The following is a 26,570-nucleotide window of genomic DNA, read 5'->3' on the forward strand; positions in this document are numbered from 1 at the left end:
GATCCTGTTAATATGAGGGAGGAGCTTCAAAGAAGTTTTTAAAGAAGCCAAAAAAGGATTATGACTGATGAAAAGTTATAGAACTAAAATAAAGACACGGTTTCTTACTTCTTGGCCTTACTTCCACCCCACCTCCACTCCCAGTTTGAGCTACTAGGAAGAAGCACACTCTGCTTCCAGACCTTAAAAGGCTGAGGTAGCAATTACAGGAAATTATTCCTAGGGTGGAGAAGAACAGACATCAGGTAAAAGTGAAGTGAAGTGAAAGTGAAGACCAAGAAGCTCATTAAAAGGGGCGCCTGGGTGGCTCAGTCGTTAAGCGTCTGCTTTTGGCTCAGGTCATGATCCCAGGGTCCTGGGATTGAGCCCCGCATCGGGCTCCAGCCCCGCATCGGGCTCCCTGCTCGGAGGGAAGCCTGCTTCTCCCTCTCCCACTTCCCCTGCTTGTGTTCCCTCTCTCGCTGTCTCTCTGTCAAATAAATAAATAAAATCTTAAAAAAAAAAAAAAGAGAAGCTCATTAAAAGCCTTCTGTGCAAGAATTATTCCATATTCAAATAAGGTTAATGAGGCAGCACAATTCATCTCTTTTTCTTGCTTCCTTCTCCCTGCCCCGCAGCCCCATCTGTAAGTGTAATACCAACGAAATCCTGACCTGAATACGTTGTTGAAAAATGTCTCCGGTTCCAGAGGAAATTCTACTGAAAGCATCAATCATGCTGTTGGAATTTGATTTATCTGGAACAAAGAACTTTAAACCTCCTGAAATACATGATCGGGATGTTAACGATTAAAATGTATAAAATAAAACAAAAAAATAACAAGTTAGGTCTTTTCCAACAACCTTTCTTATGAAAGAGGGCTAGTGTTGGGGAAGGAGTTGTGCTTGACTTGCTTTGTGTGGCATCCTACCAGCCACATGGTAAGCTCAGAGGTGAGTGGTTTTGTCTGTTTTGTTCACAGCTGTAATGTCAAGGTCTAAACGTCTATCTGGTACAGGATAAAAACTCAGTAAATATTTATTAAATAGTCTTGTAATTAAGGTAATTTGTAGAGAGCCTAGGGTAATTGCCATCTATCATTGGTATATATTTACATTTACATTTATATTCTGATAACATTGTTTTCAAAGATAATTCAATAAAATCTAACTTTCAGTTTTTAAGTCAGCAATACTCATTTTTATTGACTAAGGAATAGAAGGTAAAATTATTCCATGCCTCATTTGGAACAAAGAAAATATGTATCTTACAATATGGTATGTGTCCTTATGGAAATTAGTGCATTTAATCTTTTTAAAAAAATTCTTTTATTGTTATGTTAATCACCATACATTACACCATTAGTTTTAGATGTAGTGTTCCATGATTCATTGTTTGTGCATAACACCCAGTGCTCCATGCATAACGTGCCCTCTTTAATACGCATCACCAGGCTAACCCATCCTCCCACTCCCCTCCCCTAGAACCCTCAGTTGGTTTTTCAGAGTCCATCGTCTCTCATGGTTCGTCTCCCCCTCCGATTTCCCCCCCTTCATTCTTCCCCTCCTGCTATCTTCTTCTTTTTTTTTTTTCTTGACATGTATTGCATTATTTGTTTCAGAGGTACAGATCTGAGATTCAACAGTCTTAGTGCATTTAATCTTAAACATATTTTTAGCTCTGTGATTATACATGCTCAGATTGGTTTAACAAAGAAATGGTAAAATTATATTTTCAATGGATGTATATAATTGGCACCTTCTAAGGAAAATGTTTAAAAGTCAGCAAAATTTGGGGCATTTGGGTGGCTCAGTTGGTTGAGTATCCAACTCTTGATTTTGGCTCAGGTCATGATCTCAGGGTTTTGAGATTGAGGCCAGTGTTGAGCTTTACTGGGCGTGGAGCCTGCTTGGGATTCTCTGTCTTCCTCTCCCTCTGCCCCTCCCCCACCCCTCTCTCCCCCCTCTCTAAAAAAAAAAAATCCACAAAATTTTGGCAGATTTTAACAATGATTTTTATGTTGTTTTCCTTAAGATAACTGTTTCTATTTTTTTTCACTTAAGCCACACATTCTATCGACATAATCTGAGCTTCATGGTTGTGCTTTGAATATTCAAGTTAAAGGAAATGCTCTAAAATACAAGGTTTTTAAAATATATTTACCTGTATGACGTGATAATTCCTCCAGATTTTTGACCACGGATGAACCCAGGGCAATGGAATGAATGGTTGAACCACTGCTGAGCACGGTGAGTAAGCAGTTGCCAACATGCTCATCATTTCCACTAGTCACTAATATCATCACAGAGCCATAGGCTTTTCCATTCAGTTTTTCAACCACCTGAACATAGAGTATCAGTCATTTGGAAGGAAATATAATTCAAATTGTCTCACTGAACGGAAGAATTCACTCATTCCAGATTCCCCACCCATGAGGCGTATGCGTCTTTGAGGTCCTCTGTGGCTCGCTGCTCTCTGTGCCCATCCCATTCTGTCCTCAACTCACTTCATCACAGGACTTGTCACCCTACGTGCCATTGCTGGTTTGCTTGTAGAGAGGGACTCTTCCTGTTTGAATCATCACAACATGACCCTGGTTTAGAATAGGGTCCATGGTAGAGGTATGGGAGCACATTCTTATGTGTTATCACTGCCTCTGACATCCAGTGAATGACCAATAAGAGGACTTAGAGCAGTGGTTCTCAACCTTGACTACACAATAGAATTAGATAGGTCTAGAATGACTATACACAGCAGCCAGACATGCTGATTTTGACTGGAAAACCCAAGGGTAAAAATGGCTACAGTTGGGACAGTCCCAGAATGGATAGAGACAGTGTTAGAAATTGTCCAGATGATGCTGAAGTCCCCCAGCCTTGGCCATTGTATTTATTATTTACTCATTCCTTCAACAAGCGTTTATTGAGCAACTGTTATGTGACAGGTACTTTGCTAGGCCCATGGTGTTTAATGGTAAATAAGATATGGTTCCTGATCTCAAAAATAATCCATCACTACTGTCTTATAGTTGAGGCTGTTATGACCACACTGTAACAGATAACAATCAGAATCTGTTATCAGAGCAGATAACCCCAAAACAGATAACTACAAAATGAAGGGAAGGAAAGTGATGGTGATTTGAGGCTTGTGGTGCTCTACTGTACCTCGAATCCCTTCTTAAGCCCTGAGCAAATGCTGGTTTCTGCTTCCGCTGACACAGTCATAGGCAGATGTGAAACCAACAGCTTTCGGTCATCATCACTGTTAATTTGGTGTAGTTGGGCTCTGATCTCCCCTTTGCTGTTGAAACTGATGATGCCCACAAAGGTATGAATTTCAACAATCTGCATCAAGTAAAATTCTGCTGCTTGTTGCAGTCGAAGGAGTCTGTCAGCCTATGTCCCAAAAAGGAAAAATAAAGAAAAGTAGTAACATTTGGTTGGTAGACAAAAGTATGACTAAGCAACTCAATTGGCAAATATTTCTGCAAATCATTTAGCAATGTCAGATTGTAATTTTTTGAGCTGTAAAGAGTGATGCAATGCTGGAATCTTGTTTGATTAATTGCAAAAAATAAATGCTTTTCAAGGAGGGGGGAGTGGTTTAGAACCCTGCCCCCAGCAAGCTGTTCATATTTACCACTCTCTAAGAACACATATTCCCACTATTTTGCCCCAACTCAGAATTCAAGATCTATGAAACCAGTTAAAACTAGATTTATAAGTGCTTCTTTTAAAATCCAGTCTGGATAAGAGGAAACGCTGCAAAGAGACCTGATAGTAGAGAGAAGTAGAAGTTAGGGGTATGTATGCTGGCACTATCCTCTGTTACCATGGTCATCTTAGGTTGGAAACTTCATCTGTAAAGTGCGGATAATAATATTTTTCTTAATTATTCAAATAGAATTGCTATGAGGATCAACTGAGATACATATGTGACAGTACTCTTATACTTTGAAGTGTTAACCAGTTCTAACATAATATTACTGACCAGGTTTGGGCAGGTGATGTTACTGATGTTTTGAAGGCTATGGGAGCAGCAAGCTGAGCTTCAGTGACCACCTGCTCAGGGATGACTGTAGTCTCTATCTCCAACCTAGACATCTCCCTTAATATCTGGACCTACATTCCACATTGCTTAGGAAACATCACCAATTTAATGTCCCATGGGTATCTCAGACTTGACGCACTTTGAATTCATTGCCTCTCTTCCCAAATACTGTTTCTCTTACAATATTGGGAAGTAAGTTGGTAGGGTAGATGAAGCAAGGACTTTGAATCTGGCCTTCAACTTTTGCTAATTATGTGACCATAGAGAAATTACTCATCTTTTTAGCTTCAGTTTTCTCATCTGCAAAACGGATAAATAGTCAGCACCCAGTAAATAGCAGCTATCGCTAACCATGTCATCAAGTCATCATTCTTTTTTAAGATTAGTGAATTAATTTTTAAAAAAAATTTTAAATTCTTAATCATGATCTCCACTCCCAACTAGTTAAGCCAAAAGCCTGGAGCTGTCTTTCATTACCCCTCTGTTATCAGCCCCCATATCCTTGAACAGGTCCTATCAGCTCAATATCTTAAATTTCTCAAATTCATACCATACCATCTCTCCATCTTATCTGCCATTTCCTTAGACACACCCAATGTTATTTATAGCCACATCAATGGATGTATTTCTCCCCCAAAATTTTTTCTAATTTTTCTTGTCAGCCCCTGCACAAATTCATCCCTTCCCTGGCATTCCTCCCTTCTTCTCCTTCACCTATTCCAACCTAGCAAGTACCTCCTCATCCTTCAAGATTCAACTCCCAAGTTCATCCTCTCAATGAAGTCTTCCTCAGTCACTTTCTTCTATGGCACTAGATGCTGTCTCATCAGTGTTCCCACAGCAACTCACACCTCTGTGGAGCCTTGCCACATTGTATTATATTTATTCACATGTGCATGTTGTGTGTCCATCATTAGATTGTGAGCATTTTTTAAAGATTTATTTATTTGAGACAGAAAGAGTGTTGTGGGGAGAGGAGCAGAGGGAAAGAATCTCAAGCAGACTCCCTGATGAGCATGGAGCCTGTTGCGGGGCTCCATCTGATGACCCTGATATCATGACCTGAGCCGAAATCAAGAGTCAGACGCTTAACTGACTGAGCCACCCAGGTGCCCCAGATTGTGAGCATTTTGAAGCAGAGACTGTTCTGTCATCTCTGCATCCCCCAAGCCAGCATAGTGCAGGCACCTAATGAATGAATGGCCATGATGGTTCAAGGACAATACTGGCAGGAAAAGGGACGGAAGTTTGTTTTGCTGTGAGTGTTACTTAAAGCTTATTTCTATTCTACTTCCTTTAGGTCTTCTCTCAAGTAAAACTATCACTTTCACTCTATCTATTCTTCCTCAATAGAGGCAGCTAGCTAATATAAATTATCCTGAGAACATATTTAGAAGATCATGCCCTAGTCAGCTGCAGGTAGGTAAGATTACAAAATTATCCAGAAGCTGAATGTATTAGTGGTGCTCCTAGTATTTCAGAGACAAGCCAAAAAGGGCAAATTTTCCAGGACTACTGGTCCAGAGAATACAAGAGGACAAACTCTTCCTTAGGACAAGTACTATAATAAAATAATAACTACCACTTTATGAACCCTAAGCTTCATATTCATTTTCTCATTTATTGCCTCTCAACAACTTTATGAAGTAGATGGTGGTATGCTGGTAAATGTATTTTAAAAACTGGATTTCTGGCAAAAGAGAGAAGAGAGAGAGAGACCCTGATTTGTTGCAAAATTGACAATTTCTGTGGGGTAAATACTCCCACCATGGCTGATTTCAAGCTGTCACTTGTGACGTCACTGAAGGCAGAGCTGGGGAAGAGATGTGTAGTAGAAGACCATGCAGACACAACAGACCAGAAATAATCTTAAGAGCATAGATCAGAGATCAGCAGACATTTCCAGAAAAGGGCCAGAAATTTAAGTATTTTAGGCTTGGTGGGCCATACGTTCTCTGTTGCAACTTCTCAACTCTGCTGTTTTAGCACTAAAGTGGCCATAGATAAGATGTAAATACATGAGTGTTGCTGTGTTCCAATACAACTTTATTGATAGACGCTGAAATTTAAATTTCATATAATTTTCACATCATGAAATACTATTTTCTTGATTTTTTTCTAAGCCATTTAAAGAATAAATCCATTTTTAGCTTGTGGGCTATGCAAAAACAGGTGGTGGGCCAAATTTGGCCCATGAACTGTTGTTTACTGACTCTGGTCATAGATAATAGTAAAAAAATAGTAGGAAAATAATTAGGAAGTAATGAGTTTTAAGCATTTATTATGTTTGTTTTAATATATTTTATTTAATTCTAAGTCTACATAGTTTAATTTTTAATAATGGCTATATTTAACTACTGGCTTGCAAATTTCCTAAAAATTTAACAATTGACTCCAATGAACTAGTATAAGCTGGTTCTGTCACAACACTAAAAGTAGGTATTATAATCCCTATTTTATAGTTGAGGAAACAGTTCAGGAAGTAGGTATTATAATGACTATTTTACAGTTGAGAAAACAGTTCAGGAAGGTTATTTTACTCTTGATTAAAGACAGTAAGTGAAGAAGCCAGGATTTAAAGCACATCTGCCTGGAGACACTAAGCCTTTGACCACTATCTGAGAGTTCTGAGGCTTCCAGGAGTGGGTTTCTGGAAGGCTGTGAACTTCCTGGATGACTGAGGTATGGTTTTCTATTCATGGTGACGTGGAAAATACACACACAATGGATATGCACACTCTTTGCAAACTCGCTGTTTCTTACCTCAGCAAGGGATGTGTACCAGTGAGCGAAATATGGCCAGACTAGAGATTTTCTTACACATCAGGCTTTTGGAAAAGGCTCTTGGTTGGGAAAAAATTTGCAATTAGTAGCAAAAAGTCAGGGTTAGGGATTATCTGTGGGTTTCATTTATCTGCCTTATCTCAATTTCTGGCCTACATTCTAAATTTGTTCCTCTTGTCCCCAAGAAAAGACGAAATGCATGATGATTCCAAACCTTTGACCTGTCCACCTCTGCCCTTAACCTCTGAAAATGAAAAGAATTAAAAACTAATAGAAAAAAAAGATAAATGGTTTACAGCCATTTTGTTTCAAAATATTACCTCTGCCATCTTACTGGACACATCCAGGACTAAACACACCACTTTGTCGCCAGCCTGAATAAGGGAGAACACGGGAGGAGGTGGAAACTCAGTCTCATTCATGGGACAGCTATGATTAAAGTCAGCAGAGTCTGCGATTACATCCCATGCACTTCTGAGGCTGCACATTTGGTTCTGTAGGTTTGGAGCTTCTTGGTTGTGGGTACGTGCATTACAGAATTCAACCACCTAGAAAAAGAACAAAGCCTATCAGAATAAAGGCACTCCTCCCATATTAGACATACTTCTTCTCAAGCAACTGAAGGTAAAAGGGCATGGTAAGCTGAAACATGAGATATCAGAAGTGCTGTATCAGTCCTTATTACTTCAAGAATGACAGTGAGTTTACAAATACACCTTCACACCCTTTGCTTGAAACACTGGCACCCTTGTGGTACTTGTGATCAGTCTAAATTACAGTCTGTTTGCACTTGGATAACAGAGCAGACTGTGTATCTTAGTCTTAAGAAAACAAAACAATCTCCCACCTTTTTTAGTATGAAGTATGTTAAATAAACACTCTACAAGATGTGATCTCAGTCAGCCTATTCCTTGGAATTATATTTAATGACCCACCTTCACCTTTATTTATTGATCAGTCAACATAAATCGATCTAGTTCAAATATTGATCTCTGTAAGAATAGGATAAGGAAAAAAAAAAAACCTTAAACCTACTTCCTGATCTTTTTCCCCATTTGGAAATAGAGATATAATTCATTTAATAATACTAAACATATGTCACCCTTTTTTAAGGTATGGTTTGCATTGTGAAGTAATAAGTTACCGCCTATTCCCAGTGGCTATATTCCGGTAGAGTAGATACTTCCTGCTAACAGAGCCATGGGAGCTTAGAGCTAGAAGAAACCTTTCCAGTCCCATCTCTAATTTCATAGAAGGGGAAGCTAAAGCTCCAGAAGGTTGATAATTGCTCAAGGACATGGTTTTCTCAGTAGCATGGGGAGACGAGAATAGAACCCATTTTTGTTGTTGTTTTTTGTTTGTTTTTAACTCTTTTCTCTCTTTCGTGACTATGGTTAGAGGACGGTGAAATTTTTTTGACTGGATATTAATGATTAGGTCTTTCAAAGATTCACACACAATGTGGATGAAATACATGGAATTAAGTTGGCTTCCAATATTAAAGCTATAAATTAAAAACATAATGGATCAGACAAGAAATGTGAAAAATCCCTTTAAAGTTACAGAATGACTTGTAGCCTTGACTAAACCAGACTGAAGAAAAAAAGTTACTTAAAGAAAAGAATGCGTCAATCTAAGGGACATTGGTCAGCCGTGGAAACAGAAAACTTCACAGAGGCACATGCCCATGTGCTCTCAGCACCGTGGAGGGGAGATGACACACAGACATGAGTTTCAGGTCTTTGTGAAAATGGATGGATAGATCAGGTCATGAAGGCTGATGCCAGTAAGCTTCTGTATCACCAGTCTCCCTCCTTTCTGATTCCATTCCCTCCAAGCAGGCTTCTGGTGAGAAGCACACACAATTTTCCTTCAGAGAAAAAACGAACTGGCTAAAGGATGCAAGTATTGGATCCCCATGACAGAGTACTATTTTTAAATAATAATGTAAAAAATGTTGTTCTAGATCCATACACTAGTCTCTTGCCAATGCAGAATACTGACAAGCTTAAGTTTCCGAACCTGCAGCGCTAAGGGTTAGTTGATTTCTCTTGGTAACACCTGGTTTTTCTTTTTCAATTTATACTATGCAAAACAAGGGAAAGAGAATTAGGAAACACAATTAAAGTAAGAGTGGTTTGCTACTTTTTTTGTGTGGAGATGCTGGGGAATGGTTTGCTACTTCAAATGAGAGAAGTATAATCATGTGTTATATCACTCTTAGTAACTCAAAAACACTTCTCCTCAATACCTCCAGATGAGCAGTTTATTTTGAAGTTTCCAGAGCTTCCTTGTTAAATCACCTTCCCTAGAAAGCAAATAATCACTTTTCTAAAGGATTTTTTTTTTTTTTTTTTGGTGATCATCTTTGGGGCCTCAGTGTTTTTTATCTGTGAAATAAAAACTAGATGAACTCTAAGGTCCCCAAGCTGTAAAACATAGTGAATCTTAATTATCTTTTTGTTTAAATACTTGAAACATATCAGTCCATCTTGGGAAGAGATGGCATGTTGTAGGAGTTTGTCATTCCAAGGCCATACTTACAGAAGATAAACTTTGCATGAACATTATTGATGCAGTTGCATTTTGGGTGCTATTGTATATAAACATACATCCTTCTTTGAAAAGTTTACTAATAATACAGTTTTCTTGAGGGCAAGGGCCTTTTTCACATACAAAAATGCCTGTGATGTCAGATGAACACCTAAAAACAGAAAGAGAAATTGGGTCTATTTCAGAAATACTTAGGTTTCTTCTTCATTGGCTCATATAATTATTTATTCTAAGGCTTATAGCTTGCTAGATACACATAAAACATCTTAAAAACTACTCTGTTAAGAAAGTTAATTAATTTAGAAATGCACTATACTTTATTTTAAAGCATTTGATCTGGATGAGGAATTCTCTCTTGCCAAGGGTTTTACCAACTAAACAGGGTCAAAGGAAAAGATACCAGGAAATCAATATGAACTTTTGGAGTCCCAAGGAGGAGCATTAGTGATAGTATCCTGAGTCACAGCTTCTTTGAGCTCATTGCCATTGGACATCAGAGCAGAAGAGAATGGAGATGTAATGATGATATTTAAACGGATTCTTTCCTAAATAAATAATCTCAAATACTACCAATGGGAGTGAAGAATAATACGACCTTTAGAAGAGAAATATCTTTAAAAAAAAAAAAAGAACTATCTTCCAATTGATGATCAATTGATAATTGGTCAATATCTACCAAAATTACAGCTGAGGGTACATTTTTGGCTCAGTAATTCCTGGAAACTATTCAATAGATATATAGATCTGCCTGCATACATGAGAAATGACATATGTGTAGCATTATGACCTACAGTATTATTGGCAATAACAAAAAACTGGTATCAACCCACTTGTCCAACAATAGGAAACTGGTTGAAAACGAGTGAGATGGTACATCCACACAGTGGGACACTAAGTAATTATTTTTAAGAAAAAAAGGATGAAGAAAAATATATATACACATTTATTTGGATTTGCCTGAAGAAATACTAAAAAAATAATCAAGAAACTAATAAAAATGGTTACCTAGAGGGAATGAGAGGGAACAGGGTAAAGACAATGGTGGGAACAAGATATCTTAGAGTATAACTTTTTATGTTGTTTTCATATTTAAACCACATATTTACCAACTTTTAAAAAATGAAATAAGATTCAAAAGTTTAAAAATGCTGTGAATTGTGTAAGACTGTTGAATCACAGACCTGTACCTCTGAAACAAATAATACATTATATGTTTAAAAAAAAAGAAGATAGTAGGAAGGGAAAAATGAAGGGGGGGGGGGAATCAGAGGGGGAGATGAACCATGAGAGACGATGGACCCTGAGAAATAAACTGAGGGTCCTAGAGGGGAGGAGGTGGGGGGATGGGTTAGCCTGGTGATGGGTATTAAAGAGGGCACATTCTGCATGGAGCACTGGGTGTTATACGCAACCAATGAATCATGGAACACTACATCAAAAACTAATGATGTAATGTATGGTGATTAACATAACATAATAAAGAAAAAGTTTAAAAATGAAAGGATCTCTTCCTTGTCAATTAGGTTTTAACTGCCATTATCAACTTCGTTTTACAGTAAAAAAAAAAATAAACAATGAATTTTAAACATGAGAAAAAGTACCAACCTTGTTACTTTAATTTGGTTTTGCCCATTTATGTAGAAAGGTTTCTCATCATTGTATTCGTCGAACACACCCCAACGGAGATGGGCCCATTCATGGACAAATACTCTACCTGTGGAAAAGAGAGCTTTGGTTTTGTGTTCCTGAAATCTCAGCAGTGGGCTTTGCTAAAAGGTGAAGATATAGCATCACTTGACTATATATACTCACTACAAAGGGTTGAAGTGTAATTCTCTCCCACTTTTCTCTTCCTCACCTTCCATTCCCATCTCCTGCTTTACCCTCTACCATCACAAAAGAGGCACTCTGAAAATATATTTAGTCCTGTAAATGCAGACCAGTGATTTACTTAGTGCATACCTATTTGAAACCGCATTCTCTCATTTCCCCAGTGAAGCTGCCTAACACATTTCTATTTAGCTTCTTACAGGCCTACCATTTCAGGATTGGGGGAAGGGAAAGCAGCTTATCTAAGTACAGTGAACTGAATGCTTATATCCACCCCCCCCCCAAACCAAATTCATATGCCTCATGTGATGGTATTAGGAAGTGATTAGGCCTTTGAGAAGTGATTAGGTCACAAGGGTGGAGCCCTCATGAATGGGATTAGTGTCCTTATAAGGAGACCCCAGAAAGCTCCCTCCTCTTCCCACCATGTAAGGACACAGAGAGGAGATGGTTGTCTATGTACCAGGAAGTGCGTACTAGACACCAAATCTGCCAGTGCCTCAATCTTGGACTTCCCAGCCTCCAGAACTGTGACAAATAAGTTTCTGTGGTGTATAAGGCACTCAGTCTGTGGTATTCTTTTATAGCAGCCCAAACAGACTAAGACATAAAAACAAGCAAATAAAGATTTCCTCTTCTTTAGTCTGTATTTTCCAAGCATACCTACTTTTTTCTTATAAGTAAGCCTCCTCTCTAGAGCAATGATTGAAACCCTGAGGCCAGAGAAGGATAAAGGAGTAAAAAAGATCATAAACCTCCTCTCCAGCTTGGATGGTCCGTTCTCTTTTATTTTATCTCTGATTCTCTGTGTTTATATTTGTTTCCACTCTTGGCTCATGGAAAACAAATCCTTTATATCTTTATCTCTTCTCTAAATTTTGCATTTCCTTCAGTGTTCTAATCAAAACTACTCCCCAGTAGAAGCTTTCGGGATTAACTCTCCTCTCAAAGTGCGTTTTTCCTTTTTTTCTGATTTCTTTTCAATTCTGGGAACCAGGAAGTGTTTGCAGAGCAGACTGAGGCTGCAGCATGTTGTGCAAGTTTTGTACCGTGGGACAAAGGAAGGGAGGGGAACTAAGTGGAAGGTATTAAGGAAAAGTTTGTGCCTACTCAGGGAATTTAGAAGTGCTGGTGAAGTCATCATCTATTTGTGCAGAGATTATCAGCACCTGTTAGTTACTGGGGAAAAGATGTTTGTTTTTTTTTTTTAAAGTGTTTTATAAAGTGTGTTTTATACAGTGTGTTGCCCCAGTTCCCACCAGCCATACTGAAGATAACAGCATCTATTTAGATTTAAATGGGAGTAAAGTGAAAGCATCATTTGAAAGGCACTACTGTTAAAATCAGAAACAAAAAATTAAGCATGGGATAGTTAGCCCTGGACCTGTTGATCTGTTCTCTGGACAGTTTCTCCCTCAGATCTCATCCACTAAATGCCAGTCTCCAAGCCTGTTACCCTGACTTCTCTCCAAAACTCCAGCCATCCACATCCACCCCAGGCTGAGCCTTTCCGCCAGGACAATCCGCTGCTCCCCTCAATCAACTTGCCTAGATCCAAACTTGTGGATTTCCCCCTGAAACTGTCCCTTCTACTTCCGACATAAACCGGGTTTATGTTCCTTAATGCTGCCACACACCCCATCACCCTGGCCTTTCACTCTGTAGCAGGCAGACCTCTAAGTTCTCTTTTTTCCCCTCGGGAATATCTCCCATCACTTAGAATTGTTAGGATTAAATAAGATAACGTTTGAAAAACAGCACAGCACCTGGCACATAGAAAATTCATTGTTCTTAATACTCTTTCCTGTCCTCACCTCACTGCCCCTATTCTTATTCAAGTCTTATTGTCTCCTGCCTGGACTTCTAGTTATTCTCCTGATATTCACATTCCCTCTCACTGACTTGAGGGAGCCAGATTATCATTATTATACAGCCAGATTCATCTTCTGAAACGCTTTTATGTTGGTTTCACTTCTGTGCTCATAAGCCTTCAGTTGGCGACTCGCTAACTTGGGCAGCCGAGTCTCCCCTGCAGCTACCCCCCCATGCATTTCAGCCTTTTCTTCCACTACTTCACTCCTCACAGTCTCTCTGCACCATCAGTGTGCCTACTGCTCTCATCTGTCAAATATGCTCTGGATCCTTCTACGGCCACTGTTTATTCATACTCTTTGCCCTGTTCTCTCTCATCTTTCCATTTACCAACATGATATTAACCTTGGACAGCCTTTCCTTTGTGAGGCCCTGGCTGAGCACCGTTAGTGCAAAATGTTCTCTCGCTGAATTCTTGTAGCACTCACCGTCTGGGCCACCAAACTGGTGTCCAACTGTTTTTTGGCTCAGTTTTTCTCTTACCTTTCATGGGCACGTAACCTATCTCTCCCCATGCATATGGTAAGTCCTGAGCAGGTTTCAGGTTCTTTGAGTTGCTTTTCAGCAGCAAGCACAGAATATTGTAAATAGTACTGCCTGATGTCTGTTTCTGGATTGGTCACACTTACCTCGTGGTCCATAGCCAGCTGTTAAGTCATCATTTACGAGAAAGTTAGATGTGAAATGAATGTATTTTCCCTCTTTTCCACACCCTCTGTATTGTAGTGTGTATGGGTCATCTCCATGGACCCCATACCAGTCAGTCACTATGACATTTGCCTAAATGAGAAGGAATGCTTTATAATACTCTGTATCCCAACTGTGATGTTGGTGACATAAACATATACATTTGTTAAAACACTTTGAACAGTACTCTTTACAATCTGTGCATTTTACTGTATGAGTTGTATTCCAATTTAATAACAGATTTTTTTAAAGTTATGTCTTGTAAATGGAGTTTAAAATGCATGCACACCTAAATATCAATAAAATTATTTGTCATATCAAAAATATCTGTATTTTAAAAGCTTAGCAACTTTCCGTGGAGTTTGATTATTTCCATGTGACCTTCCCATTTTCCAGATTAAAATTTTCTCAAAAGCCCACACTGTAAAATTCTGACATTATAAAACCCTATAAAATATAATAAAAATATTTGAGTAAATGTTAAGGGCAGTGAATGTCATTCAGACTGTTCTGTAAAGTGAACAGCTTTTTGTAGGTTACTTCATCAGTACAGGACAATAAGATGTGTTTGTTTTAAGCCTTTTCCTTTCATTCCTGTTATCAATTAGATCAGCAAAACAATCATTAGAATGAAGTTATATTTCATCTTGTACCCTTACCATTTCAATTATTATTGCTAAAACACAGTAGTTTAAGTCCAAAACCAAAGAAAATATCTATTCAAATAACCATATAGGAAATACAATTTTATATACAACATTGTTTCTTTTATTTTTAGGAAGAAACATAACATGTTGTCTCAAGACTTGCCATTAGAAGTATGTTGTTAACTTTTTTTTTAAACAAAGCTTATTTTAGAACTATAGATCTAATATGATCCTATAAATATACATCAATGATCACTATATGTACCATATGTGTACTGTTTTATGTGTGTGTGCGTGCACACCCCCAAGTAGAGGAAGGTAATATTTTCAATTTTATTTTCCAGTATTTCTACAGTGTTTAATTTGTTTTTGCAATGAGCATGAATTATTTTTATAATAATTAACATTAATTTTTAGAAAGATAAGAATTTAAGCCAGGGGTTTTGCAAAGCAGCACCTACAAAAGGGCTACAGATGTCATGCCCTTGGATAGTTTCACATGGACAAAACCTCATTCCTGTGTCTGGAAATTTGTCCTGAAGCTAAAAGGAAGGAGTGCTCTGCTGGGGATGGAATACTCAGTGGCTGTTTGAGGTTCCATTCTATTATAGACCCTAGTAATACAGCTCTTACCTACTTTTTCTAACTCTCCGTCCCCTCCCCTGCTTCCTACCTGCATTTGACTGTGGGTTCACAGGGACAGGAACCACCTTGCTTGTCCATGCCTAGCATGGCCCCTGTAGATAATGATCATTCACTGTTTGCTTAATTGACATTTGAGGCTAAAGGAATCGGTATCCAACAGGTATATAAGCAGCACTCAATGATTATTCTTTCCTTTAATCTTTCAGTTCAGTAATATTCTCATTTTTATTTTAATTATTTATTTCTCACCCCTCCATTAGGATCAGGAGTATGACCTGGTTTTGATGCTAGTTGTCTCCAATACTTCTTTGTTTCATGGAAGGTCAAATTGATTAATATCATCTACATAGATAGCTAGAAACGGCGTAGCTCAGTGCAAAGAGCAGGGGTTTGGGAAGCAATTAGACATGGATCGAAATTGTTGCTCTGTAATTTACTAACTGTTTGACTTGGGACAAAATCCTTACTTTATTTGAGCTTCTGTTTCCTAACTTATGGTAATAATTTGTGATAGCAACTAATTTTAAGGTGTGTGAGAACTAAACAATATATGTAGAATGCCTGGTGCTTAGTGGAATCTTAAAAAACCACTGACTCTCTAGGGGTGCCAACGTGGCTCAGCCCATTAAACATCTGACTCGATTTTGGCTCAGGTCATAATCTCAGGGTCTGAGATTGAATCCCTATGTGGAGACCCCAGTCTGCTCCTGCCCCTTTTGCTAGCTGCCCGGATTCTTGTTCACAGTAACCTCAGTCATTTGACAAATGTATTTAACATTTGTTTATAGCATGCAGACATAATCAGGGATGCTTAACTATGATCTGCAGCTTATAAGAGTTCTTTGAAGGTTAAGTTCTTTCTGGTTGGGAAAGAAAAAGAAGCCACTCCTCCCCTCTCCCCCCCTTCTGCCTTCCTTCTTATCACCATACTCCTCAGAAACAGTGTCCTGGACTTGGGCTCATACGAAATTCTGCTAATTTACACTCTGGCGGGAGAAGGCAGTCATATTTTATAGCTTATGTTTCTGTCTGGACATGCATGTCTCCTGCCCCTGACAGGATGGGAAAAGAAGGTAGTCATAATTGGAATTGTTCCCTGCACAGCTCATACTTAGTAGGATAAAACCAGCTTTTGGTCCTTAAGCAAACATTTCAGAAAGGACCCTATAAGTTACAAAGAAAAGAGGCCTTCTGAGAGGCTCGTTGGGCAATGGCATTTTGTTTATTTTTTGTTCCATAATTTGTACTCATTTATTATATTTCCATGTATCTTGTGAATAACTATCTTCCCAATATTAGTTGTGTGTTAACATCAATGACTTGTTTTTGCTTAAGTTCTCACTTTTAAAGTTCGAACAGAGTGTATCTTGGTTGTTTTTTCCGGAGTTAAGCTCATTTAAGAAAATCCTGAATTCTTACCTTTTCATATAATTCTTGTTTTACTTTGCTGTAATTATTAGCTTTCCATGTGGCAGGTATTAAAATCTTTATATTTCTGAAAAACACTCTTCTCTTGGTAGCATTGAATAGGTAAAAAGAAGCTTCAGTTATCATTTCCTATAACCAAATAAAAGAAAAGCTTATCTTGGCACTAGTAAATTTTTTATGTTTTGGTTTTCTGATTATACTTGAGTAAGTAACAGTAAAGAGTAGTGAAAATATTTTAAAGAAGCCCATTTCTTTTAGAGATGGCCTTAGACTTTGGGAAAACTTGGGAGCAAAATAAACCTCAAATGGTTTATTTTGGTAATAATATTACCAAATATATAATATTTGGTAGGGATTTTAGGACACCAGCAGTGAGTCTGGGCTTGCCTATGTAATTTTTCCCAGTTTTGTGAAAAACTTTTAAGCTTTTACCAAACAAATCACTTTCATGTCACTCCTGTGGGCATGTTCAAGACCACACCTTATGATGATCCTGATTTCTCTAAAGCAATACCAACAGGAGGCTCTTAAGTAATGGAGCTATGATCCTCCTTCACCACATTAAGGTGAAAATAGTCAATTACTTTACAGAACATTCAGATGAAAAGAATTTTGCTCTTCAGCACTCCATCCAGACTCTCTTTCTGTCTGAGAATTCTCGGCCTCAGGATGGAATCCAACAGCTTGATTTTAATAAGCACAATCGTGCTTATTCATCAGTCAAACATCTGGTCTTTGTTACCACAATGGGTTATTTTTTTAAGTTGCTACCCCCCAAACAGTCATATTAGGAAAACAAAAAAAGCTAAAAGTAATAGTAACCAACAAGAACAAATCAGGAAGGGCTAGCTCAACACTCTGAGCCAAGACTGTGCATAATTAAGTGAACATACTGGCTTGGCCATAATTATAATTTTTGGTGCTTAAAAAAAAATGCTGGGGCGCCTGGGTGGCTCAGTTGGTTAAGCGACTGCCTTCGGCTCAGGTCATGATCCTGGAGTCCCGGGATCGAGTCCCGCATCGGGCTCCCTGCTCGGCGGGGAGACTGCTTCTCCCTCTCCCACTCCCCATTTGTGTTCCCTCTCTCGCTGTGTCTTTCTCTGTCAAATAAATAAATAAAATCTTTAAAAAAAAAAAATGCTGATCTCTTTACTATTCAAATACAGACTGAGCAAAATTGTTAGCTTTTTAAAGAAGGCTACAACCCTGCTCTAATGGGATAATGGTATCTATATCACATTTGTCACTTACCTTAATATTTGCGATGAGGTTCTGATCTTCGGATACCTGAGGGTTGATTGCAACGAGTAACCCATCGTACCCATTGTCTTGAAGCTGCACTCCGGCTCCCAGGAATAGGAATTCTGGAATTAGGGCCACCAGGAGGGTCACAAACTTCAGGCTGCCAAGGGGACCCACATTGTCCCTATGGGTCATGTTGTAGAGAAGCCTCCAGTTCACTCACACTGGCCCTACTGGGTACATTGCACCAGGTTGTCAGTGGGAGAGCTGATACTTTCTTCCTGAACTTGGAAGGTCTTAGACATTGTGGTGAAGGAGGTGCCTTTTTTTTTTTTGCAAAACTTGGGTGGATCTCCCGGAGAGCTGCCTCTACATGTCCTTTTCCTCTAGGCAACACCAACTTGCCTGTTTTGTGGCTGAGCTTCCTTTTGAATCACGGTTGGGCAAGAAATTACTCCTTAGTCAGTACATCTTCTCAGAAGGGAGAGGGAAATAAGACAAAAGGAGCTTGAAAGAAGGAGGCCAGGCTGGATGGGCTAAAAATCGGAGAATCTGGATTGTTTAATCCCCTTTCAGCAGAAACACAGAAATCTGTCATGACTCTTCTCTCTCATCCTTGACGACCTCCTCCATCAGGCAGCACAGCAACTTTTCTACTGCACTCAAGTCATTTTTTATTTGCTGTAAGATTCCCTTGTCTGCTTCTTTGGAATATTTGGAAATCCATCCTGCAGCCCTGTCCCTGGGGCCCTTGGGTCAGGTCGTCTGGGCAAGCTCTCAGCTGATGGTGGAGGGGAAGGTATCAGATGTCCCCCGAGAAGGGCCAAGTGACAGGAACTTAGATGCCTGGGCAGACCATGGAGGCCTTTCCCTCTGCCCTTGCTGCCTCTCCTCCCTGGACCAGGAGAAAGAATAAATTTCTCTTTCAGCAACTCTCTCCTGAGGGCAAGGCTGTGCCTCAGTCCACCTTCCATTTTTTAAGGACCAATCACAGGGTCTGGTACATAGTAGACATCACAAATATTTTTTTAAAATTTTTTTATTGTTGTTAATCACCATACATCATTAGTTTTAGATGTAGTGTTCCATGATTTATTGTTTGCGTATAACACCCAGTGCTCCATGCAGTACATGCCCTCTTTAATACCCATCACCAGGCTAACCCATCCTCCCACCCCCCTCCCCTCTAGAACCTTCAGTTTGTTTTTCAGAGTCCATCATCTCTCATGGTTCGTCTCCCCCTCCGATTTCCCCCCCTTCATTCTTCCCCTCCTGCTATCTTCTTTTTTTTTTCTTAACATATATTGCATTATTTGTTTCAGAAGTACAGATCTGAGATTCAATAGTCTTGCACAATTCACCGTGCTTACCAGAGCACATACCCTCCCCAGTGTCTATCACCCAGTCACCCCATCCCTCCCACCCTACCCCCCACTCCAGCAACCCTCAGTTTGTTTCCTGAGATTAGGAATTCCTCATATCAGTGAGGTCATATGATACATGTCTTTCTCTGTTTGACTTATTTCGCTCAGCATAACACCCTCCAGTTCCATCCACGTCGTTGCAAATGGCAAGATCTCATTCCTTGTGATGGCTGCATAATATTCTGTTGTGTATATATACCATATCTTCTTTATCCATTCATCTGTCGATGGACGTCTTGGCAGCATCACAAATATTTGATGAGTGTTGAATAGTACCTGATAACTACCTAATGCTTTAGAATTTACAAATAACCCCATTTAAATGTCAATTCTCTGATGCAGGCATAACTCTTACTTCTATTTTTCAATGAAGACACCGAGTCTCAGAAAGATTGAAAATTAGCCAACAGGGAAGGAACTAACTCTTATTATGTGATGGGTTTTATCATGCTTATTTTATGCGTGACAAAACTAAGGCTCAGAAAATCTAAGTAACTTGTTCAAGGTTGTGCGAGCCTTGTCATAGTGCTAGAATGAGACCCACTGGCTCCCTCCACTGTTTTTCACCATATCATATTGTCTCGCATTCTCAGGGAACTGGAAATAAAGTGAGCTTTATTATAAATGTAGAGCTGCAACGTTGAGGGACAGTGATGGTAATTTTTCTCTTGCTGTCCCTCTGCTTGGAACCTCTTCTCTGACTGCTTTTCACTTGCTTTTCCTTCAAATTCCAGTTCTGGCCTGGCAGCCTGAGCTGAGCTTCCTAACTAGGTCAAATCCCCTCTTTCATGTTTCATAGCATCAGATGCCTGTCCTTTGCAGTGTGATCATGGTTGTGGTGTCACATTCATTTTGTGTGATTGGTTTTCTGCTTCCTGTGAAGGGTATATGAGAGGAGGGACCCTACCCTGTCTGTTTTTATCACTGCCTCCTTAGCACCCAGCTCAGGAGACTCTCAATAAATTTTTGTTGAATGAATGAATGAGTGAATGAATGGAGTGAGGGGAAGGAAATAAAAGCTAGATTACAGAAGAGCCCTGGATTATAGTGTGAAAATGCTCCCCCCAACTTTATTTTTTTTTTAAGATTTTATTTATTATTTGAGAGAGAGAGAGTGAGCGAGAGAGAGCACAAGCAGGGGAAGCAGCAGAGGCAGAGGGAGAAGCAGGCTCCCCACTGAGCAAGGAGCCCAGACACGGGGCTCCATCCCAGGACCCCGGGATCACGACCTGAGCAGAAAGCAGACGCTTAACTGACTGAGCCACCCAGGCACCTTGCTTCCCCCAACTTTAAAAGTATCTCTTCTAGAAGGTATCTCTTCTGTTCTGAAGCAGTTTTCTTCTTGCTCCATCTTGTCAGAAGGCCCTGGGGTGTAGGTGCTCCCCCTGGGTGTGAGGAGAATGGAATGTCTCTGGTAACAACGCGGCTGCCACAGGTGGCCACTCGACAGCTCAGAGGTCAGCTTAGCTGTCTTGTCTCTCTGGGCTGATTCCCAGCCGTGGAGGTCTCTCCGCCTCGCTCTCACTGGGCGACAGAGTGGAAGCCCAGAGGTGTGGTGATGCTGAAGGCTCTGCCTGTAACTGTGATTCACTAAACCAAACAATGAACTTCATTTTCAACTTTTCTTGGCAGTTTATTTTCTTATGCCAGTCCCTTGTGCTGTTCAGAAAGACATTATTGACATCGGTAAAACCATATGCTCAAAAATGAAACCCGTAAGCCGTACTGAGAGTAGCTTTCCACCAACAATCAGAGAAGAGTTTCTTCTTGCCACCATGCACACTTGTGTGAGTTGTTCTCTGGCGGAGGGGCTGTTGAAGGCTGGCATCCAGCCCTCTCTCCACTTGCTCTTAACAATAGTTACAAGGGCTCCCGTAGCATGGGGAGTGGAATGTTAGCTAGGGGCTGTGTGCAGCTTTAGAAAGAGCAGCTACATATGAACGATCTTGTCCAGTTTCACCTGAACAAGTGCACTCAGGTTTTGCTCCTCCTGGGCTGAGGGTCCAGATATGTCCATTCTTGTCTACCTGTTTTTTGTGTCCTTGGTTTTAGAATCCAATCCCCCAGGCTGGCCACTCGACTGGCATCCACTTTCATCATCTGTCCTGACAGGATTCTGGTCACTGACCCATTCTCTGACCATGTCTGGGGTGTCACAATCACTTCGAGAGCCTTCTCCCACTTCTGTTTTGCTCTCAGCAACCAGGCCTGGGGCCAGGCCAGCTAACGATCTCTTCTTTCTGTCTTCTGCTCTGACCCGGCTGACCCTACAGGAGACAAAAGTAAAAAGCTCTTAAAAACTGACTTGGCTAAGTGACTTAAAAGTCATTCCTGAGGGGAGTGTCCACTTCTGATAAAGTGTGACTTTGTCAACAACAACAAAAAACCCCCACAATTTATCCTTTCATTCAAAAAATATTCACTGCTCATGTCTATGGATTTTATGATATCTGAAAAATGAAATACACCCAAAGAGAAGAAAAATGGGAATACAATGTTCAGGCATTTATTTAAAGTTATAGAAATTCTAGGAATCTGCTCTGCTTTTATCTGCTTTCAAGAAATAAGAGTTATTCCATTTCAGTAACTGAAGAATCTAAAGCACATCTTTGTTCATTGTCTGAGTTTGCAGTTCTTCCTGGCCCCAGAAGGCCTCTCTGTTTTCATGGAGTCTGCAGGCAGAGACCCACAAAGTGAGTATCAGAGGAGTGAGGAGATCTGACATCATGAAGAGTCCAAGGAAGTTTTGAATTATTTCTTCTCAGGCTTTTGTTCGACTCCTTAGCAATCCCATTTAAAACAGGAAAGTTCACGATGTGGCAGGACTACAAAACTATGGGACCACTTTAGTTTTGCAACATTTATGAAATAAATCAAAATGGAAGTGAGACAAATTGTAAAGAGTAAAAATTTGAATGAAACACAGTTTTCCAAGGACTCGGATGGCACATTTCATGCCTCCCTCATCCCATTTTCTTCAAACTTATATTCATTTTCAAAGCAAATGAGTGAAGTGGATGGTCCAGATAGAGTCCAGGAAGTTATTGGTGTTTTGTTGAGTCACCACCATATCAGAGCTTGAAGCTCTTATATTTCTAGTTGTTTTAATTCTCCCTATGCAGTCTTTCACCCCCAGACTTTTGCTATTAAGCCTCCTCCTCATCCTCACTGTGCCAAGAACTTTGCAGATGACTTCGTGCATGGGGAAAAAAAAAACCCTCTAAAATTTGCCAAAATGAATGGAAAACAAGAACTACTTCTAATGATAACCTAATAAAGAACATGGGAGAAAGGGTATAGAATATTTCTCATTTGCAAAACAGGCATAAAGTTGTGTCCTATAAGATACTTTTATATCTATTATGTACCAGATAGTATATAACATCATGTGGATGTAAGATATTATCATTATTATTATCATTATGTTCCAGGGAAGAACAAAAAGAGAAAGCAGACATGTAGTGGAAATTTTTTCAAGAGGTGAAAAATAACCAGGGAGATTCAGAGAACAATAAATGAAAGTACAAGCACAAAGATTACATAGTTCTTTCCTAGTCTCCCATTCTGTTTTCTCTTTGCTCTGATTCTGTCCATCTGTGAAGTTTTAAAGGCTCTGCCAGATTCCCTTGTTGTCCCCAATCCCAGCAAGGGGCAGCAGGTCTTTCAGTCTTCCTCTTGTGCTGTTTCTAATACTCCATTTCACCCCGCAAGCCCTGCAAAGAACAGGAGCAACTCCAACCAGTTGAAAGACCTGGCATTTGGAGGATTAGGGCTCCCCCTTCTGTTCTCAGGGGTATCTGTTCTCAGGTATCTGGGGCTCTGAATCTCCAGACAAAACTCTCAGCAAACAGAATTGACCTGTACAGACCTCCCTCCCAGAGCACACCACAAGTTATTTAGAGTAGTACTTTTCAAACTTTAATGTACCTAAGAATCACCCATTCAAATTCAATTCCAACTCTGTAGGTCAAGGTGAAGCCAACATTCTGCATGTGTACCAAGCTCCCAGGTGATGCTGGGCTGCTGGTCCTTGGTCCACACTTGGAGTGGTCTCCTGGGGAATATCCAGGGATTTACTTTGGGATTTCCACTCTTGCACGACAAAGAGACAGTCTATGTAGTATTTACAGATATTTTTTACCTTCTTATGGGAAAGGCCTCTGCTTTCCTCAGATCTCAGGAGAAAAGCATTGCATTAATTATGCATTTTTATGGGGACACGATTGTTTAAATATTCTTTGTAAAGAAACAGCTACAGAGTTCAGAGTTAAAATTTAAAAACCAACAGCACAGGTATGTAGGTTTTAGATTCTTGAATGTCACAATCACCTTTCTATGATTAGAGCCCCTGCCTTAAATTTAATCTATTTTCTTATTGATCATTATGTGAGCCATGGTAAGATTATTTTAATGACCTCCAAAATGTAGCCTCAAACAAGTAATTGCCAAGGACGGACCTTCTTTAAACAGGGGATCACTTCCTTAACTTTTATTTCTCTTTTTTAAATCAGTTATTCATTCAAAAATAAAATTGTATCAAATACACCTCAATAACACTGTTAAAAACATAAAATCATGTTTCTACTAGATGCCCGGCACCATTCTAAGCACTGAATATGTGTGAATGAAATGGAGTTTACGTTCTGTCCTAATGGAGTTTATATTCGAGAAAAGAGAGAGAGACAGCAGGCAAACATAATGGGATATCTAGTGAAAGTGTTATAGAAAATAAGAAATCAGGTAAAGGGGAGGAAACAATAAAAGGGTGGAAATTGAGGTCTGTTATTTTGTATCAGGTGGTGGGGAAGACCTCAGAGGTAAGATTATCAGGAGTGGGGAAGTAAACATGCAAACATCTGAGAGAGAAATGGTTCAGGCAGAGAGAAGAGCAATTGGGAAGCCCCTGAGGCTGGGGGGTGCCTGAAGTGAGAGATGCCGTGGACAGGTCCCTGGGTGAGGGTCTGTGACGTGGAGGCCGTGTCCAGTGCACAGACCACATAGGCTGGCAGCTCATGGAAAAGACTGGAGTGTATCTGTGAAATGGGAAGTCAGTGGTGGATGTGGAAGAGTGACACTATCTGACTCTCAAATTTCCTTTCTGTGAGGAGGCCAAGGGTGGAAGCAGGGGCCAGGGAGGGGATTATTGCTGAACACAGGTGAGGCAGTGGAGTGGACAGAGCTCAGGTAACACTCTTGGTTGTCTTCCGTTAGTTAGCCTTCCTTCAGCTTTCTAGCAGTTTCCTTTCTCCTCTCCATTGAAATTTTTCTGCTATTAAGATGAAATAAAAACCCCTTCAGCTTGTAAGCTTATTAAGAGAGGACTCAAGGAAAATTTTGCCTGCCCAGAAATGCAGAGCATAGTGCTGACTGACAGCAGAAGAAATAAAATGAGAAGCAGTGACATGAAAATAATCTGAGGTTATCTGTGGTCAAATGACATGAAAATACAGTCCAAGTTTATAACATAAGGCTGTGGTTCTTGATGCTTTGTCCACAGGTGCTCCATAAATGATAGCTACCGTTATTATGAGTTTAGTTATATGTTGTTGTCAGCTGGGGCTCCCTTGTTCCTCAGAGACCTCCATACAGTTGTTTTTTATCGATGTCAGTTCCATGACCTGTGGAAGACAAGTCCCCCTCCTAGATTTCTGCAACTACCTGCACACTTGTCTCCTTAAAATTCCCGTTTCCTAGTTCCACATGGGCGGCTCCCATGCTTTGTTGTATTGTTCTGAATATGGTGTTATGAGTTTTCCAAAGAAACATGTACGTATCTTGTTTGTGAGTAATTTAGACTTTATTGAAGAGTTCATAGGTGGAACTAGAGAAGGATTTATGTCACCGAAAAATAAAACAAAACATTTCCCAATCACTGAAAGCATCAGCCTTCTTGAAAGAATTTTCCACAAATGTGGAGCGTCCTTGGCCCCCCAGTTGCCTCAGTATCTTTCTATCCCAAGGGATCTCTCCTTTCTCTCTTCTCCTTACTTTCAACAGTGAAAGCAACCAACTAACTACCACCAACAAAATCCCTGCCTGGCCCCATATACAGTGCCCTGCTCCCCAGTCTTCAACACCGCACAGAAACCGGGCAGCATGGGAGGATTAGAAGGGCTCCCCTTCAACCTCAGACAGTTATTAAAGTGTTTTCTCCAGGAGGGATTCTGGCCAACAGGGGTTTTTAAAGACTCTTCTTAGTCACTCATCTTCCCAGTCACTTAGTCACTCATCTTCCCAGTCACTCATCTTCCCATGTCTCACTTCCCAGCTTCAAAAGCCACTTCAGCTCATTTCTATTTCTTTTCCTCTAAATGGGAAGTTAAAATATTTATTCTTTTACCATTCTTTTTCTTGTGACCTGTCATTTCTATTCCCTAAAGTCGCTATTTTCCCTTTAATTCGCTGGGCATAGCTAAGGTCTCAGGGTTCTTCCCGTATCCCGCAATGCCTAGCACCCTACTTTGATCCCAGTTTTCTTCAATAACCTGCATATTTGTATCAAGAGTTTTGGCTGTGGCTTGCTTGACATTCCCAGTAAATGCTCTGCTTAAACTGAGACCATCTTTGGTCTCCTTTCTTTTTCCTTATTACTCACCAATTCTTTTTGTCTCCCCCATTTGAGTACTTTCTCTCCTTTTTCTATTCTTCTCCAAAAAGAATGGGGAGCAACTTTTAAAAAGAGATTAGAGGGCGCCTGGGTGGCTCAGTTGGTTAAGCGACTGCCTTCGGCTCAGGGCATGATCCTGGAGTCCCTGGATCGAGTCCCGCATCGGGCTCCCTGCTCGGCAGGGAGTCTGTTTCTCCCTCTGACCCTCCTCCCTCTCATGCTCTCTGTCTCTCATTCTCTCTGTCTCAAATAAATAAATAAAATCTTAAAAAAAAAATAAAAAGAGATTAGAACAGTATATGTCTTTTACTACATAGCTGTTTTTATTTTTTTTCTCTATTAGAAAGTAATTATTTTTTGAGTAGGGTCTCTTTAGAGTCACATAACTAGGATAAAGGAAAAATCAATCAGTTCTTTAATATAATGCCATAACTGGTTACTAAAAATACAATCATCTTAAAAACTAAAAATGTACAATGGATGATACATTTTAGTTAAGATCAGATGGCCATAGTATAAAAGTATGAAGAGTATTTTAAAAGCAATGGTTATAAGCAAGTGACAATTTTTTTTAAAAGAAATTTTTGGGAAGCATTTTATCTTTTCAAAGAAGAATAAAAGAATGAATTTTTTAGTGTCGTAATTTATCCTAAATGTCATTATATCATATACATGTTTTATCTCCATTTGGGTGAGTTATCAAAATATAGATTATAGCAGTGAGTCACACACCGTAAATTACTTACTGAGCAGGGGATAAAGCCAAAAGAGTAAAATTCCAGAGTCTAAGAATACAATTTTCTGCCACTTCTGTTTTCAATT

The 26,570-nt window shown here is 39.7% G+C and overlaps 1 protein-coding gene and 1 long non-coding RNA gene across 2 annotated transcripts in view; one reads left to right on the top strand and one right to left on the bottom strand.

The window, feature by feature from the left end:
* Window positions 1–18,121, bottom strand: part of CLCA2 (chloride channel accessory 2) — a 39,820-nt gene extending 21,699 nt beyond the window's left edge. The window contains exons 1-9 of the mRNA XM_045897285.3: window positions 17,727–18,121; window positions 16,467–16,604; window positions 13,698–13,848; window positions 10,972–11,080; window positions 9,358–9,517; window positions 7,134–7,361; window positions 3,144–3,374; window positions 2,143–2,320; window positions 654–760 (exon numbers count right to left, since the gene is read on the bottom strand). Coding sequence (XP_045753241.1) covers window positions 654–760; window positions 2,143–2,320; window positions 3,144–3,374; window positions 7,134–7,361; window positions 9,358–9,517; window positions 10,972–11,080; window positions 13,698–13,848; window positions 16,467–16,604; window positions 17,727–17,912 — 1,488 coding nt within the window. The 5' untranslated portion in view covers window positions 17,913–18,121. The remainder of the gene's footprint in view (window positions 1–653; window positions 761–2,142; window positions 2,321–3,143; window positions 3,375–7,133; window positions 7,362–9,357; window positions 9,518–10,971; window positions 11,081–13,697; window positions 13,849–16,466; window positions 16,605–17,726) is intronic.
* The window catches only part of LOC135364155 (uncharacterized), a 37,542-nt gene that overhangs the window by 6,144 nt on the left and 4,828 nt on the right, over window positions 1–26,570 (top strand). The window contains exon 2 of the long non-coding RNA XR_010410865.1: window positions 618–2,228. This is a non-coding gene — a long non-coding RNA (uncharacterized LOC135364155). The remainder of the gene's footprint in view (window positions 1–617; window positions 2,229–26,570) is intronic.

The sequence above is a fragment of the Mirounga angustirostris genome, unplaced genomic scaffold (genome assembly GCF_029215605.1).
Source record: "Mirounga angustirostris isolate CCGP_5_RB_7025 unplaced genomic scaffold, mMirAng1.0.hap1 SCAF_4, whole genome shotgun sequence".
NCBI lineage: Eukaryota > Metazoa > Chordata > Mammalia > Carnivora > Phocidae > Mirounga > Mirounga angustirostris.